This window comes from Peromyscus leucopus, chromosome 2 (genome assembly GCF_004664715.2).
Source record: "Peromyscus leucopus breed LL Stock chromosome 2, UCI_PerLeu_2.1, whole genome shotgun sequence".
Classification (NCBI taxonomy): Eukaryota; Metazoa; Chordata; class Mammalia; order Rodentia; family Cricetidae; genus Peromyscus; species Peromyscus leucopus.
Window position 1 is genome coordinate 132,632,060 of NC_051064.1, and position 13,297 is coordinate 132,645,356.

At 40.4% G+C, this 13,297-nt stretch overlaps 1 protein-coding gene across 35 annotated transcripts in view; it reads right to left on the bottom strand.

Annotated features, from left to right (window-relative positions):
* Nucleotides 1–13,297, bottom strand: part of Epb41 (erythrocyte membrane protein band 4.1) — a 160,506-nt gene that overhangs the window by 65,984 nt on the left and 81,225 nt on the right. For all 35 annotated transcript variants that reach the window (XM_037203000.1, XM_037202992.1, XM_037202990.1 and 32 more), the window contains exons 4-7: nt 12,621–12,725; nt 9,506–9,548; nt 3,264–3,339; nt 1,685–1,903 (exon numbers count right to left, since the gene is read on the bottom strand). In XM_037203000.1, the coding sequence (XP_037058895.1) occupies nt 1,685–1,903; nt 3,264–3,339; nt 9,506–9,548; nt 12,621–12,725 (443 nt within the window). The remainder of the gene's footprint in view (nt 1–1,684; nt 1,904–3,263; nt 3,340–9,505; nt 9,549–12,620; nt 12,726–13,297) is intronic.

Genomic DNA, 13,297 nt, shown 5'->3' on the forward strand with positions numbered 1-13,297 from the left:
TCTCAGCACCAACATGGTGGCTTATAACATTCTGTAACTCCAGTTCTAGGTGACCCAATACCCTCTTCTGACCCCCATGAACACAAGGCATGTACAAAGTGCACATACATACATGCAAACAAAACATTCATACACATAAAATAAAAGAAGCACATCTTAAAAAAAAAGTTTAAAAATAAATTCTGGCAGTTCTCTTTGGACACACTACTATCCCATGAGAGTTAGGTGACATATGAGGTGACTGCTACATGGGTCATAAGCTTTAAAATCCTTATTATGGTGCGGGGAATGGTTAAAGGCACCTGTCATCAAGCCTGAAAACATGAGTGTGAGTTCTGGAACCCACATTATGGAAAGAGATCTGACCCCTGCAAGCCATCTTCTGATTTCCACACGCACTGTGGATATACGTGCGAGGCATATATGCAGATGCGCACACACACAACATCAATTAATGAAAATTATTATGGTTTTCATGGGTGTCTGAACCTTGGGGGCAATAAGACAGTCAGAACCAGACCATTCTGAGGTAAAGGTCTCTCGTTTGAAGCATCCCAGTCCATGTAATCTATTAGAGCCACCTCAAAGAGAAGAGGACAGCTCCATAGCCAGACAGAACACTTGCGGCTACCACAGCAAGCACCTGAGACCATGCTTTGGATTTCTCTTTGAACAAAATGACCTTTTAAATCTTTGTAACACAGTGCATGCTCACCCAATTCAGGATGCCACGCCAAAGTGATGTAAATCAATGCCAAGATCAGACTAAAGCGGCTTGTGAAATTTAGCTATAGTAAGTCATTCAAGTAGAAAATGGGTGTATGGAGAAAAGAAATACAGTGAGGGCTCACTTTAGTATTAGGTAACAGTCACTGGAGTTTTATGTCACACAAACATTTCCTTTTCTCAACAGATTCATTGTCTCATTTCTTCTAAAGCAATAATTTCAATTAGACACTCAAGGAAGCAGATCGGAGAAATGTTAAGTGCATCATCTAAGTTCACAGGGCTAGGACAAAACAGAGGCACGATCTCAACCTGCCTCAAACCAAGGATAAGCCTTGCTCTTGGTCATGGTGTGTTTCCTCCCAATGTTTCCAACTGTTTTCGTTAAAAGCACTAAAGTCAGTGAATTTGGTGAAGATTTGACTTTACAAAATACTTTCAAGGGTACCACGACCCTCTGAATCCACCCATGTGCACAGAACCCAAGTTACAAGTTCTTGCTCTAAGGATCTTAAGGCACCTAATACAGCATACGTCTAAATATAAAAGCAATAATAGTAATAGCTATCATTTATTGAGCACCTACTATGTGCAAGACCTTGTGCTAAATGGTCCCCCACACACATGTATTATCTCATTTAGTTCTTACCCTACAATGCAATGCCCATTACTCTGATAACCAACAACAACGAAAGTCAATAAACCTAGAACAGAAAATTTTTTTCAATAAACCTGGAAACAAAAACAGAAACAAACAAAAAAATTTTCATTACCCTGATAAGAAAACCAGTCAGAGGACTTGAATGACTTTCCCAAAGTCAAACAATAAAAGGAAGTGAACTCAGGGTGACTCTCCCTATGGTAAACAATGAATCAACAACAAGTCAAGGGTTTAAACTCAAGGCCAAAATAAATACAGAACATCTGGAGACATGTGAACATCTGGAGACAGGCTCACCTGTAGGATTTATGCAACTCCGTGACTTTCTCTTCAAGTTCCCTGGTCTGATTTGGGGCCAGTTTAAAATCACTAACATAATCCACGCCATGCAGTTCTGGGTCATAGTCTCCCAGTTCAGACTGGATGGTGTAAGAGCCGAGGAGGGCTAAGGTTGCAAAGGAACAGGGCAGCCGTCCAGCAACGATGTCCTGCCGAAGCTGGAGACATAAATAGTATCTACATCCAAAAAAGAAAAGATGTGACTATATCAGTAAGAACAAAAGAACACAGACAGACAGATAAAAAGGAAGAAAGGGGAAAGAAGAGAGAAGGAAGGAGGCTAAGGAAACACAACATGATAATTGTCCAGTATAGGATAGTGGGCACATGGCTAGTCACTGTAAAACTGCTTCTCCCTCTTGTTTGAAACATTTTCATAAAACAAAAATACTGTAACTATGTTGAACGGAGTTAAAAAGCAGGTTAGAAAAAGAGGGAAAGCAGGAGACATCTGAAGGAGGTAAAGAAACTACTATTTTACTGAGCACATACTATTACTATGCACACACATATACACATGAAAATGAAATGAACAGGTTTCTCAGGAAGAGAGACGGCATCTCAACTGAGAATGACTTCACACAGAGTAGCCTTAGACAATGCTACAGGGTTTCCACAGCATTCAATAATCGGATATTAGGAGTTGATCTTATTCCTTCATTCACATTTTCCTATATTTTTATTTTGTATACAGGTGTTCTGCCTGCACATATATCTGTGTACCATGTGTATGCATTGGCCATAGAGGCCAGAGGACAGAGTTGAATTCCCTGGGGCTGGGGTTACAGACAGCTGTGGGTCACCACATGGGTGCTGGGAATTGAACCTGGGTCATCGGAAACAGCAACCAGTGCTTCTAACTACTCCAGCCCCTCTCTCCTTTAAGAGAGATGAAAACTGAATCCTAAAGATTGTAAATTCCTCAGAAACCAGATCATCGTCAACGAAATCAGACTTAGGAAGTAGTTTCTTGGCAACCCAGCAATTCAATGTAACAAATATTGCCAAGCATCTTCTAGGAAGAGGGCTCTTGATGACATCACAGGCGTGAATGCTCACAGCAGTATTGTTCACCACATAGTAGTTTTCCATTTAGTTTTTGTTCATCTTTGATAAAATCAAGTAAAAATAATTTTCTTAAAAATTCAATAGGTTGGTTTTTGTGCTATAAATTAAATGGGCTCAAAAGACGGGTCAGTTCATGGGGATGGTTTAAAAGAGAGATAAATAATTATCATGTGATTTTGCTGTTTTCAATCCTATGGGGAATACAGAAGGACAATTAGATCTTGTCCTCCAAGCACAGTTTAAGAGCAGTCCCGCCTACCATGTAATGTAAAGTGGAATGTCATGTGGTAAACAGGGCTGGCTCCTGCCAGGTTCCAGCCTTTTAGGCTCAGTATCTTCAAGCCTGTTTTGAAGGCACCAGAAAATCTGTACTTTAGACTAACCATTTATCATTTTTCTTCCTGAGTAGGGAAATTCCCAGAGCTTATGACAAGAATTACAGTTCTGTATTTACATGCTAATTATTTACCTTGTTATGTCTTCAGTTAACTGTGCTGGGTCTGGTGGATAAAACTTCACGTTAAATGTGAAATTCCACGGAACACCTATAAAAATAAAGACAGGAATTTTGTTTTTATGTCTAAATTTCTGATCAAAAATATTGTCTTCCTTTTTGTCTTAAATCTTCCAACATTTTCATGTTTTGTGTTTTAAAATATTGTTACCTTGCTTAGATTCCACCTAGAAAAGCTAGAAGACCTCATTTATGTGGTGATATATTGTTTATAATCTAAGAAATAAAGCTTGCCTGAAGATCAGAGGACAGAGCCAGCCACAGAGTTAAACATAGAGGTCAGGCAGTGGTGGCACACTCCTTTAATCCTAGCACTAGAAGCAGAGATCCATCTGGATCTCTATAAATTCAAGGCCATGCTAGGCTACACAAGATTAATCCAGTCTAAAAGAGAAACAGAGCCAGGCAGTGGTGGCACACACCTTTAATTCCAGCACTTGGGATCACACACCTTTAATCCCAGCAGTAGGAAGGTTGAAACAGGAAGTGCTAGGGCAGGGCAGAGAAAGGAGTATAAGGAGGAAGGAAATAGGAATTCACTCTCTTGCAGAGGCTCTATCAGGCTGAGGAGTTGATGAGGAAGAGGTGGTTGCTGTGGCTTGCTCTGCTTCTCTGATCTTTCAGTTCTCACCCTGATATCTGGCTCCAGATTTTTATTATAAGACCATTTAGAATTTGTGCAACACATTTATTTTTTAATGTTAGTATAATCTTCATTATAGTGAAGCAGAACCACACAGGCAAAACTGTATGAAGAAACAATCCTGCAGGTTGACTTGTTCATAGAACTTGTTTTAGAAATGTGATTTATATTCTGCTCTGAGCCATCAAAGTTAATGGGTGCTCTTTTGCAATTTTGAAGATATGTATTTATGATATATACACAGTATCTGAAATAAAAGTTCATGTGCACATATATACACAAATCAATGGATGTAAAAGAAACAAAAATTTAAGATAAAATAAGTTCAGCAAAATAGTATTATTTGAGGAATCTGTGTAAAGGCCACCTAGGAATTCTTAAACTATTCTCTTTTTAAATTTTTCATAAGTCTAAAATAATTTTTAAAAATTTTTTATTAGTAATTTAAAAGATTTACTTCTCTCATCTCTGTGCATGTGTGTGTGTGTGTATATATATATATATATATATATATATAAATGCATGTGTGTATGTACATGAGCACACGAACATGTATGTAGATGCTCACAGAGGCCAGAAGTTGTTAAAGGTGGTTGTGATTTGCCTGACATGGGTGCTAGGAACCAAACTTAGGTCCTCTGGAGGAGCAGGAAGTGACCTCAACTGCTGATTATTTTCATTTTTTTTTTTTTTTTAATTTTTCGAGACAGGATCTCTCTTGTGCATCCTTGGCTGTTCTGGAACTTACTCTGTAAACCAAGCTGGCCTCACACTCAACAGACTCACCTGCTCTTCCTCCAAGTGCTGGGATTAAAGGGTGTGTCACCACCTCCCATCTTAATTAATGATTTTTTTCAAGTGACTTTCTGAGGCTGAAGAGATGGCTGGCTTAGCAAGTAAGAGCAATTGCTACCCAAGTATGAATTCAAGTATCCAGAACCCACGCTAAAAAGCTGGCCATGGTTGCAGCCGCCTGTAATCCCAGCACTGTTGTAGGGCAGAGCGGAGAAGTGACAGAGGCTCGATGGCCACCAGCACAGTTACAGCTTCAGTGAAGAGCCCCCGTCTTGTTGGAATAAGGTGGAAAGTGATAGAACAAGACATCTAACATTTCCCTCTGGTTTCTGCTAGCAAGCACCAGCCCGTAACACCACACACACACACACACACACGAGTAAATTCTAAAATGACTTTCTTCTGAGAGCACACATAAAAACGTAAGTGGTTGTAACCAATGTAAAGAAGCCACCGTGCAGTATCTTGCAAAGGTGAAAACAACTCACATTCTACTTCCAGATGTTCTACTAAACCCTATTCCAGGCATACACCCTAAATCAGGCTGTTTTGCCTTTTTTTTTTTTTTTAACTGTAGGTTACAATCCATTGTAAACCTATTTTGGTGGAGGAAATATAAGCACTAAAAATATGAAACAGATATAAAAGAAAACATCAAGATGTGACTCAAGGGTTAGGAATTGTTTGGTGAAATTTCTTTCTGATCAAAGTAAGTTTCAAAAATGACGCTGAGTAAGAAAAGTCACTTAATTTATATGACATGCAAAAGGTTTCATTATAGCCATATTTTAACATAAAAAAACTCACAGAAAGTAAAAGTAATCCAAAAATTTAATGGTAATAATTTAATGGAATAATTATCACAGAGTTCAAGAAAGTGGTGACCTTTGGGAAGAAAGTAGAGGAGGATACATGGGCTAAAGGTTTTTTTAAAACATAATTTGGGCCGGGCGGTGGTGGCGCACGCCTTTAATCCCAGCACTCGGGAGGCAGAGCCAGGCGGATCTCTGTGAGTTCGAGGCCAGCCTGGTCTACAGAGCGAGATCCAGGAAAGGCACAAAGCTACACAGAGAAACCCTGTCTCAAAAAACAAAAAAAATAAATAAAAATAAAAAAAACATAATTTGGGTAAATTACATATAATTTTCAACATACAGAGAAGGTGTAAGAATATCCTGCCTATGGACTATCACTGGTTTAAATTTTCTAAAATTCTAAAACTGTGTTAAATTTTTTATTAATAATTTTTAAATAACTGGCTATTTTTGTAATTTTTTATAAAATTTTATGTGCACTGGTGTTTGTCCTGCATGTATGTCTGTGTGAGCAAGTCGGATCCACTAGAACTTTGAGTTACAGACAGTTGTGAGCTGCCACGTGGTTGCTGGGAATTGAACCCGGGTCCTCTGGAAAAGCAGCTAATGCACTTAACCCAGCCCTATTAATAAATTTTTTAAAGAATTATTTCTGTATGTGTGTGTATATGTGTGTGTTTCATGTGCACAGCTGATAACAGAGGCCAGAAGAGGTTACTGGATGCACTGGAGTCAAAATTACAGGTAGTTGTGAGCTACCTGACATGCCATAGGATGTGGATGGCTGGCCTGAGTCAGCAAGTGAGGGCCCTCATCCAGAACAAAGAAAATAAAGGACCTTGGAGTTAAGCTAGCAGGAGGAAAAATGACAAACTCAGAAGAAGACACAAAAGGCTAGCTCTAAGGAAATGCCACAATAAAGGATAAAGCAACTACTGTCTGCTGTACACAGGGATGACACATGAGAAGTACAGAAACAAAAGCTGGAAGGAGTGCCCAAGCTGACAACAGACTTCTTTTCTTTTCTTTTCTTTCTTTTTTTCCACCCCCTGGAGCTGAGGACCGAACCCAGGGCCTTGTGCTTGCTAGGCAAGCTCTCTACCACTGAGCTAAATCCCCAACCCCTGACAACAGCCTTCTATGGATGGGAAGAGATGTGAATGAAAAGAAAGCCAAAGAGCTCAGGCTTCCCTCTTCCGGTCCAAACAAAAATGCTAACACACGTTATTTCTGGATGGATGGGGAGACGTGGGTTTTGTTACACAGCTTCCATACTTTATTGAATTTCTATTACTTTAATTTTTTTTTTTTGCTTCAGTGTTTTTTCTTTCCTTTTCTTTCTTTTTTGGCTTATGCTAGGTAAGTGCTCTATCACTATGCTATATGACCAGTCCTAAACTTTATTCTACTTTTAAAAACCTGACTGAGTTGGGGAGATAGCTCAGTTGTTAAAGCTGTTATCTATAGACACTTAGCAAATGCAGAGATATAGTCACAAATGCAAACATGAGTATAATAGAAAACTAATGAGAGTAATCTAAAACACAGAAATATGACTACTTATATATAGTGTATGTGATCATTTAAAAAAATATAGATAGATGGACAGACAGTTAGGCAGGAAGGCAGGCAGGCAAGCATACATAGGCAGGCAAAAGATACCAATACTCTGTTATATAAAAAAGATGAGTCGCATATTTAAATAGACACAACCATGGGTATGTGTTTATATACACTCAGACTTGTCTAGAAGGAAGACAAGAAATTAGTTACCATGGTTGCCTCCAGAAAAAGAAACTGCATGACTAAGACAGGGAGGAAGATTCACCTTGTGCTATTTTCATCTGCACCTTTTAATTTTATACTGTATACCTGCAACATTTATTTTTTAAATTGAATTTTAAAACCATGTACAGCATAATTGCTTTGGTTGGTTTGTTTTGATAGAGGCCCTCAAACAGCTGAAACCCCGAATATGGGGTTTCAGATATGTGCATCCCTCCTGGGTACATTTTGAAAAATTCATATCTGCATAAAAATATCTTAGAGATTATACCAGTTTAATTGATTAGATTAAATGATGTTTAAGTTTTTCATGGGGCCACAGTGATGGCTCAGCAGGCAAAGGTGCTTGCCACAAAAGCCTGGCTACCTGAATTGAATCCCTCCCTGGAACCCATGGATAGGTGGAAGTAGAAACTGACTCCATGAAGCTGTTCTCTGGCCTCTGCATACATGCATATGTGCATACACACATGTATACTCAATAAAACTTCCAAAATAAATAAAATTGCCACGAGTATACACTAATTATATGATGCAAAGGTTAAAAAGGAAAATACCTTTGTAACAAGTAAAGACCAATTTGGGTTCCTGATATTATATATTTGATTCACTAGTAAAGTTTTTATGGATTTTCCCCCACGCAGTAGGAAGGTTTTCATCATTATTTTTAATAGAGTCTTGCTTGGGCTATCTAGCATGACCTGTCTCAAAATAGTAATAACAAAAACAATAATTATAAAATAATACATTTCAAGCTTTTATCAGTGAAGAACAAATGTAGAAAGTTGCCAATTCCCCGGCCAAAAAAGTTTTGCCTCTCTATTTTAAGAATGCTAAAACAAAAACAAAATGAAATAAAAAGAATGCTAAAACAATCATTCACAAGGTCTAAAGAAAAACATTTCATGATAAAAAAAAATGTTTCAAGAAGTGAACAGTTCTGGTTTGGTAACAGAGTTAAAAATCTGCTCGTCAGGATGAGTAATAACCACTAAACTAAAATGATAGCTCAATGGCCGTAATCAAGACAAGCCATCTCAATGAGTCCATTGGGTCTGGGGCTATGAAATACCAATCTGCACATTTTTCATCCCAGAACAGTAGTACGGGCAGGGCATGCAACAGTGAGATACACTCAGGCTACGAGAGAAGCCCCATGGCCAGATGGCCAGTGGAGACAAACCTGCCTTCATTTTTCCTTCCTTAAATTTGCAAAAGGATGACAAGTAAAGCCTCCCCTACCTCAGGGCATGTGCTCCAGGGCCATCGGTGGATGCCCGAAATCTTGACGAGTACTAAACCTATAGAACCTAAAGGACACACTTGGTAACTTCTCTTTGGCCTAACCAAATTGCCAACATCATCACTCTTGTACTCTGTGGCCATTCTTAGATGAGGGAAGGTTTCCTAGCACAAGCCTGCGATGTCTATCTGATGAGCCACCCGAGTGCTCGCAGCTATACATACAGCATGGGTATGAGAGACAAAAGGAGACTTGTGGCCTAGACACGGTGGTGCAGGGCCACACGAGGTTTCATTACCACCCAGAAAAGCACACAACCCAGAGGTTACAACCCAGAGGTTTCCACTGATTATTTTCAGACCACAGTTACATGAAATTGCAAAAAGAGAGAAGCTACCATAGAGAGGGGAAAACCTGGAGAAAGCTAGAACACAGGAATGCGAGTGGAGCTCATGCGTAAGGCCCTGACTTCAATCCCTAACACCAAAAAGAGAAAGGGAAAGGAAAAACAAAAGGACAAGAAGAACACAACAGTCTAGCAACTAAAGGACCGAGATCCAACAGCACACCCCTGCTGGTGGCTAGCACAGTTTCTGTCTCTGCCATTTGGAGAGCTGACACCATCTTCATTATTTTCCTACTTCTGTTACTCTCCCCTATTCCTACTTTTCCAACTTCGCCTAGTTGGTTTTTATTTGGTCTTTTAAGGTCAAAATCTGACCTACATCTCAACAGTGTCGACCTCTACTCTATTTTTCTACTACGGAATTGGCCCTTCCAGGGAAAAGCTTTATCTCTATTTCAAAGCAGTCGGCCACAGTCAGTGCTCTCAGGTGACTGACTCACAGCCAGCGATGGTTGGTGACCCTCTGGCCCACCTGAAAGAGACAACTATAAAAGGGCTGTATCCACTTACCTCGAACTTGCTTTTTTATTTCTTTGGCAGAATCCAGCCATGTCTGTAAAAAGAAGAAAAGGCATTCACACAAAGCCCCAGAACACACTAACAATTCAGTACTGGAGGAAGCTCCCTGACCACCTTGGGAAACCACCTCCGGATGAACCTACATTTCCCTTGGAAACCTTTGCATTAATTTTACAAGGCACAGTGGTTTCTCAGCAGCAAAAAAAGGAAGCAGAAGTTGGTTTGAATCCATGCTCCAATATGTCCTAGATGAGTAACTAGAGCCTCTCCATACCTAAGTTCCCTTAACTCTAAAATGTAAATTTTGTCAGAGTATCCATCTTACAGAGCTGCTCATATATGTAAGCCTGCTTGTAAACAGCAAATGTGAAATAAGTGTGTGCTATTTATAGTATTAGGGAAAGATTAGTAAAGATCTAGGACCAGGAGTAAGTGATATCATCCAAATCTTATTTTCTCCTCTAACTTTGTCTTGTTCAAAATTTCTGTCAGCACAGCCTCTGTGCACAGTTCATTGCCCAGTTAATGTGTACTGAAAAGAATATATCTTGCCCGCTCGAACATCTCCATCTTCTACGTTCTTCCACCCCACTTAAGAGTCTATACATCAAGCCGGGCGGTGGCACACGATTTTAATCCCAGCACTCGGGAGGCAGAGCCAGGCAGATCCCTGTGAGTTCGAGGCCAGCCTGGTCTACAGAGTGAATTCTAGGACAGGGACCAAAACTACACAGAGAGAACTTGTCTTGGGGGAAAAAAAGTCTATACATTACTACAGCAGTCCCCTTCAACCTGCAATGTCCCCTGTGACATACTGGCACTTTAGGAAAAGTTTCACTACTAGCAATCCTTCATAGGCCTCTGAGAGAGATGTTTAAAGATAAAAACTGCTAAATTTCTAGTATTATTATTTTTTTTTGAGATAGGGTCCCATTATGTAACTCTAAATGAATGGTCTGGAACTCGATATGTATACCAGGCTAGCTATGAAATCAGAGCTCCATCTGCCTCTGTCTTCTAAGGGCTGGGATTAAGGTATATACCACTATACCTCACTTATTTACATTAGATTTTAAACTACTAAACTATTTAAAACTATAAGATACATATTCACTTTGGATGAAACTCAGTGATAGAACATGCTTGCATGTGCAAGGTTCCCAGGTTTAATCCCAAACACACACACACACACACACACACACACACACACACACACACACACACACCACATACTTGCTTGAGCCCTGTCATAAAGGAAGTGTCTGCATGTTTTTCCTTGGCCTCTCACTTGGTCCAAAGGCAAGGGAAGTCAAACACCAATGCTGAGTCTGCAGGGACCTCTGAAAACCCTCAGCTTATGTGCAACCCAAAATGCTTACTAATGGCAACTTTCTCCCCTGTTGGAGCGGTGTCTGCTCCCACAGCAGAGGGCTCCAAATTCTCCACTGTTTGAAGAGACTTCCCAACTCTTTCTTCTAGAGATCCCACAAGCAGTTTTAAGACCGGGGCCAAAATCCCCACCAAGCAGAGCCAAGACCTTCTAGTGATGATGACAGCAGTGTGTATACGTTTATGTTCAATTTAAAACATTCAATTCGCAGGGCTGGAGAGATGGCTCAGCTGTTAAGAGCACTGGTTGATCTTCCAGAGGACAGAGGTTCAATTCCCAGCACTCACAGTTACTGTCTGTAACTCCAGTTCCAGGACTTCTGACACCCTCACACAGCTATACATGCAGGTAAAACACCAACGCACATAAACTAACACTACATTAAAAAAAAAAATTCAATTCTCAGTATCTTATGTAACCAACAAATGTTTGAGCAATGATTCCATGTGGATGGCATTGTGGTTATGAAAAAGACTAAAAATAACACTCAAGGAGCGGTCACTAATGAGAGAGATGGTCAGTGAACAAAAATTTGCTCGCCTTGGGTATGAATGACTATGGCAGTGCTATGCTGAAGCTGGAACTTTAGGAAATGTTTCTCCAGGTATCTGGGGAGTCTGAGTCTTGAAATATGAATCAGGAGAAATGACAGAAATTAAGTGGGCACAAAAGTATAAAAGAGTTGCTGTGTGTAGCTCAGCATAACCTGAGCAGAGGTAATTATAGAGGAGAGGTAAAACTGAAAGGTACTGAAAGGGTCAGTACATAGAGACAGTAATCTGTGCTAAGAGAGCTGGGCTTCATTAAGCTCTAGACAAGTAGAAGCCACGGAAGGGTTTAAATTTGTTGTTCTTGTTGTTTTGTTTTTCAAGACAGGGTTTTACTGTACAGCTTTGGCTGTCTTAGAACTCGGTAGACCAGGCTGCCCTCGAGCTCACAGAGACCTGCCTCTGTGTCCTGCGTGCTGGGATGAAAGGCGTGCACCACCACCACCACCACCACCACCACCACCACCACCAGCCAGCCAGCCACTGAAGGGTTTAAAATAAAGCAGTATTTGTTCTCAATTAGAGTCTCTGTCTACAGTCAGGCAGTAAAGGACAAGGTTCAGGTGTCTTAACCTTTCCACCTTGATACGGGATGATCTTCCTGGACTTCGATTTTTTTATCATTAAAATTATAGGAATAAGCACAGTAGATATTTTCTCTTGATGATGAAAAAAACACATTAGTAATGCTCTCTCTTTAAAAAAAAAAAAAAAAAAGCTGAGTGGTGGTGGCGGCGGCGGCGGCGGCGGCGGCGGCGGCGCCGGCGCATGCCTTTAATCCCAGCACTGGGAGGCAGAGGCAGGCGGATCTCTGTGAGTTCGAGGCCAGCCTGGGCTACCAAGTGAGTTCCAGGAAAGGCGCAAAACTACACAGAGAAACCCTGTCTTGGAAAAAAAAAAAAGTAAATTCTAGAAGGAAAATCTGATGAGAGACTACATTCACTAGTGAGTGTCTTGGAGAGGCAGGTACAAACATTGTTACCAACATGAGACCAGGCAAGGACAAACATTGTTACCAACATGAGACCAGGAAAGGACAAACATTGTTACCAACATGAGACCAGGCAGGTACAAATAATGTTATCAGCATGAGACCAGGCAGGTACAAACATTGTTACCAGCACAAGAACTGAAATTGCCAGCTGTTTATCCTAGGCTGTGTTCTTACCTTAGAGGTTGCACTATCCCAAATAGCTAAACCAAAGTAGTCTTCTTCCAACAGATTGAGGTGCTCACAAACTCGCTTAAGCAAATCCTGTCCCTTAGCATGTTTCTGTGAAGACATACAAATATATTAGTTAAGGCTTCTTCTTATTCTTGTATTCACCACCAAATTTTTCAAAAAGTGTTCTTTTCCAATTTCCTTTTTTACCTTTGGTAACTAGTACATTATCAGATGGCTACAGTCTAAACAGAACATGATTTATAAAACCCCTCTCTTCCTCCATACGTCAGCTTATAATTGCAACATACTATGGCACTTTGGAAATAGCCACAATGCTAAGTAAAATCCCACCTCCCCTCTTTCTCCACCTCCATCCAAAAAAACCACACTGCCAAACCAGGGTCTCATTATGTGATCTTCCTGCCTTAGATTTTTTTTTTGAGGGGGTGGGTGTTGGTTTTTTAGACAGGATATATAGCTCTGGCTGTCCTAGAACTCACTTTGTAGACCAGGAACTCACAGAGATCCACCTACCTCTGCCTCCCGAGTGCTGGGATTAAAGGTGTGCAACACCACCACCACCACCACCACCACCACCACCACCACCACCACCACCACCACCGCCTAGTTCTGCCTTTGATTCTTAAGCACATGGACTGCCACACCCAACTAAGCACATT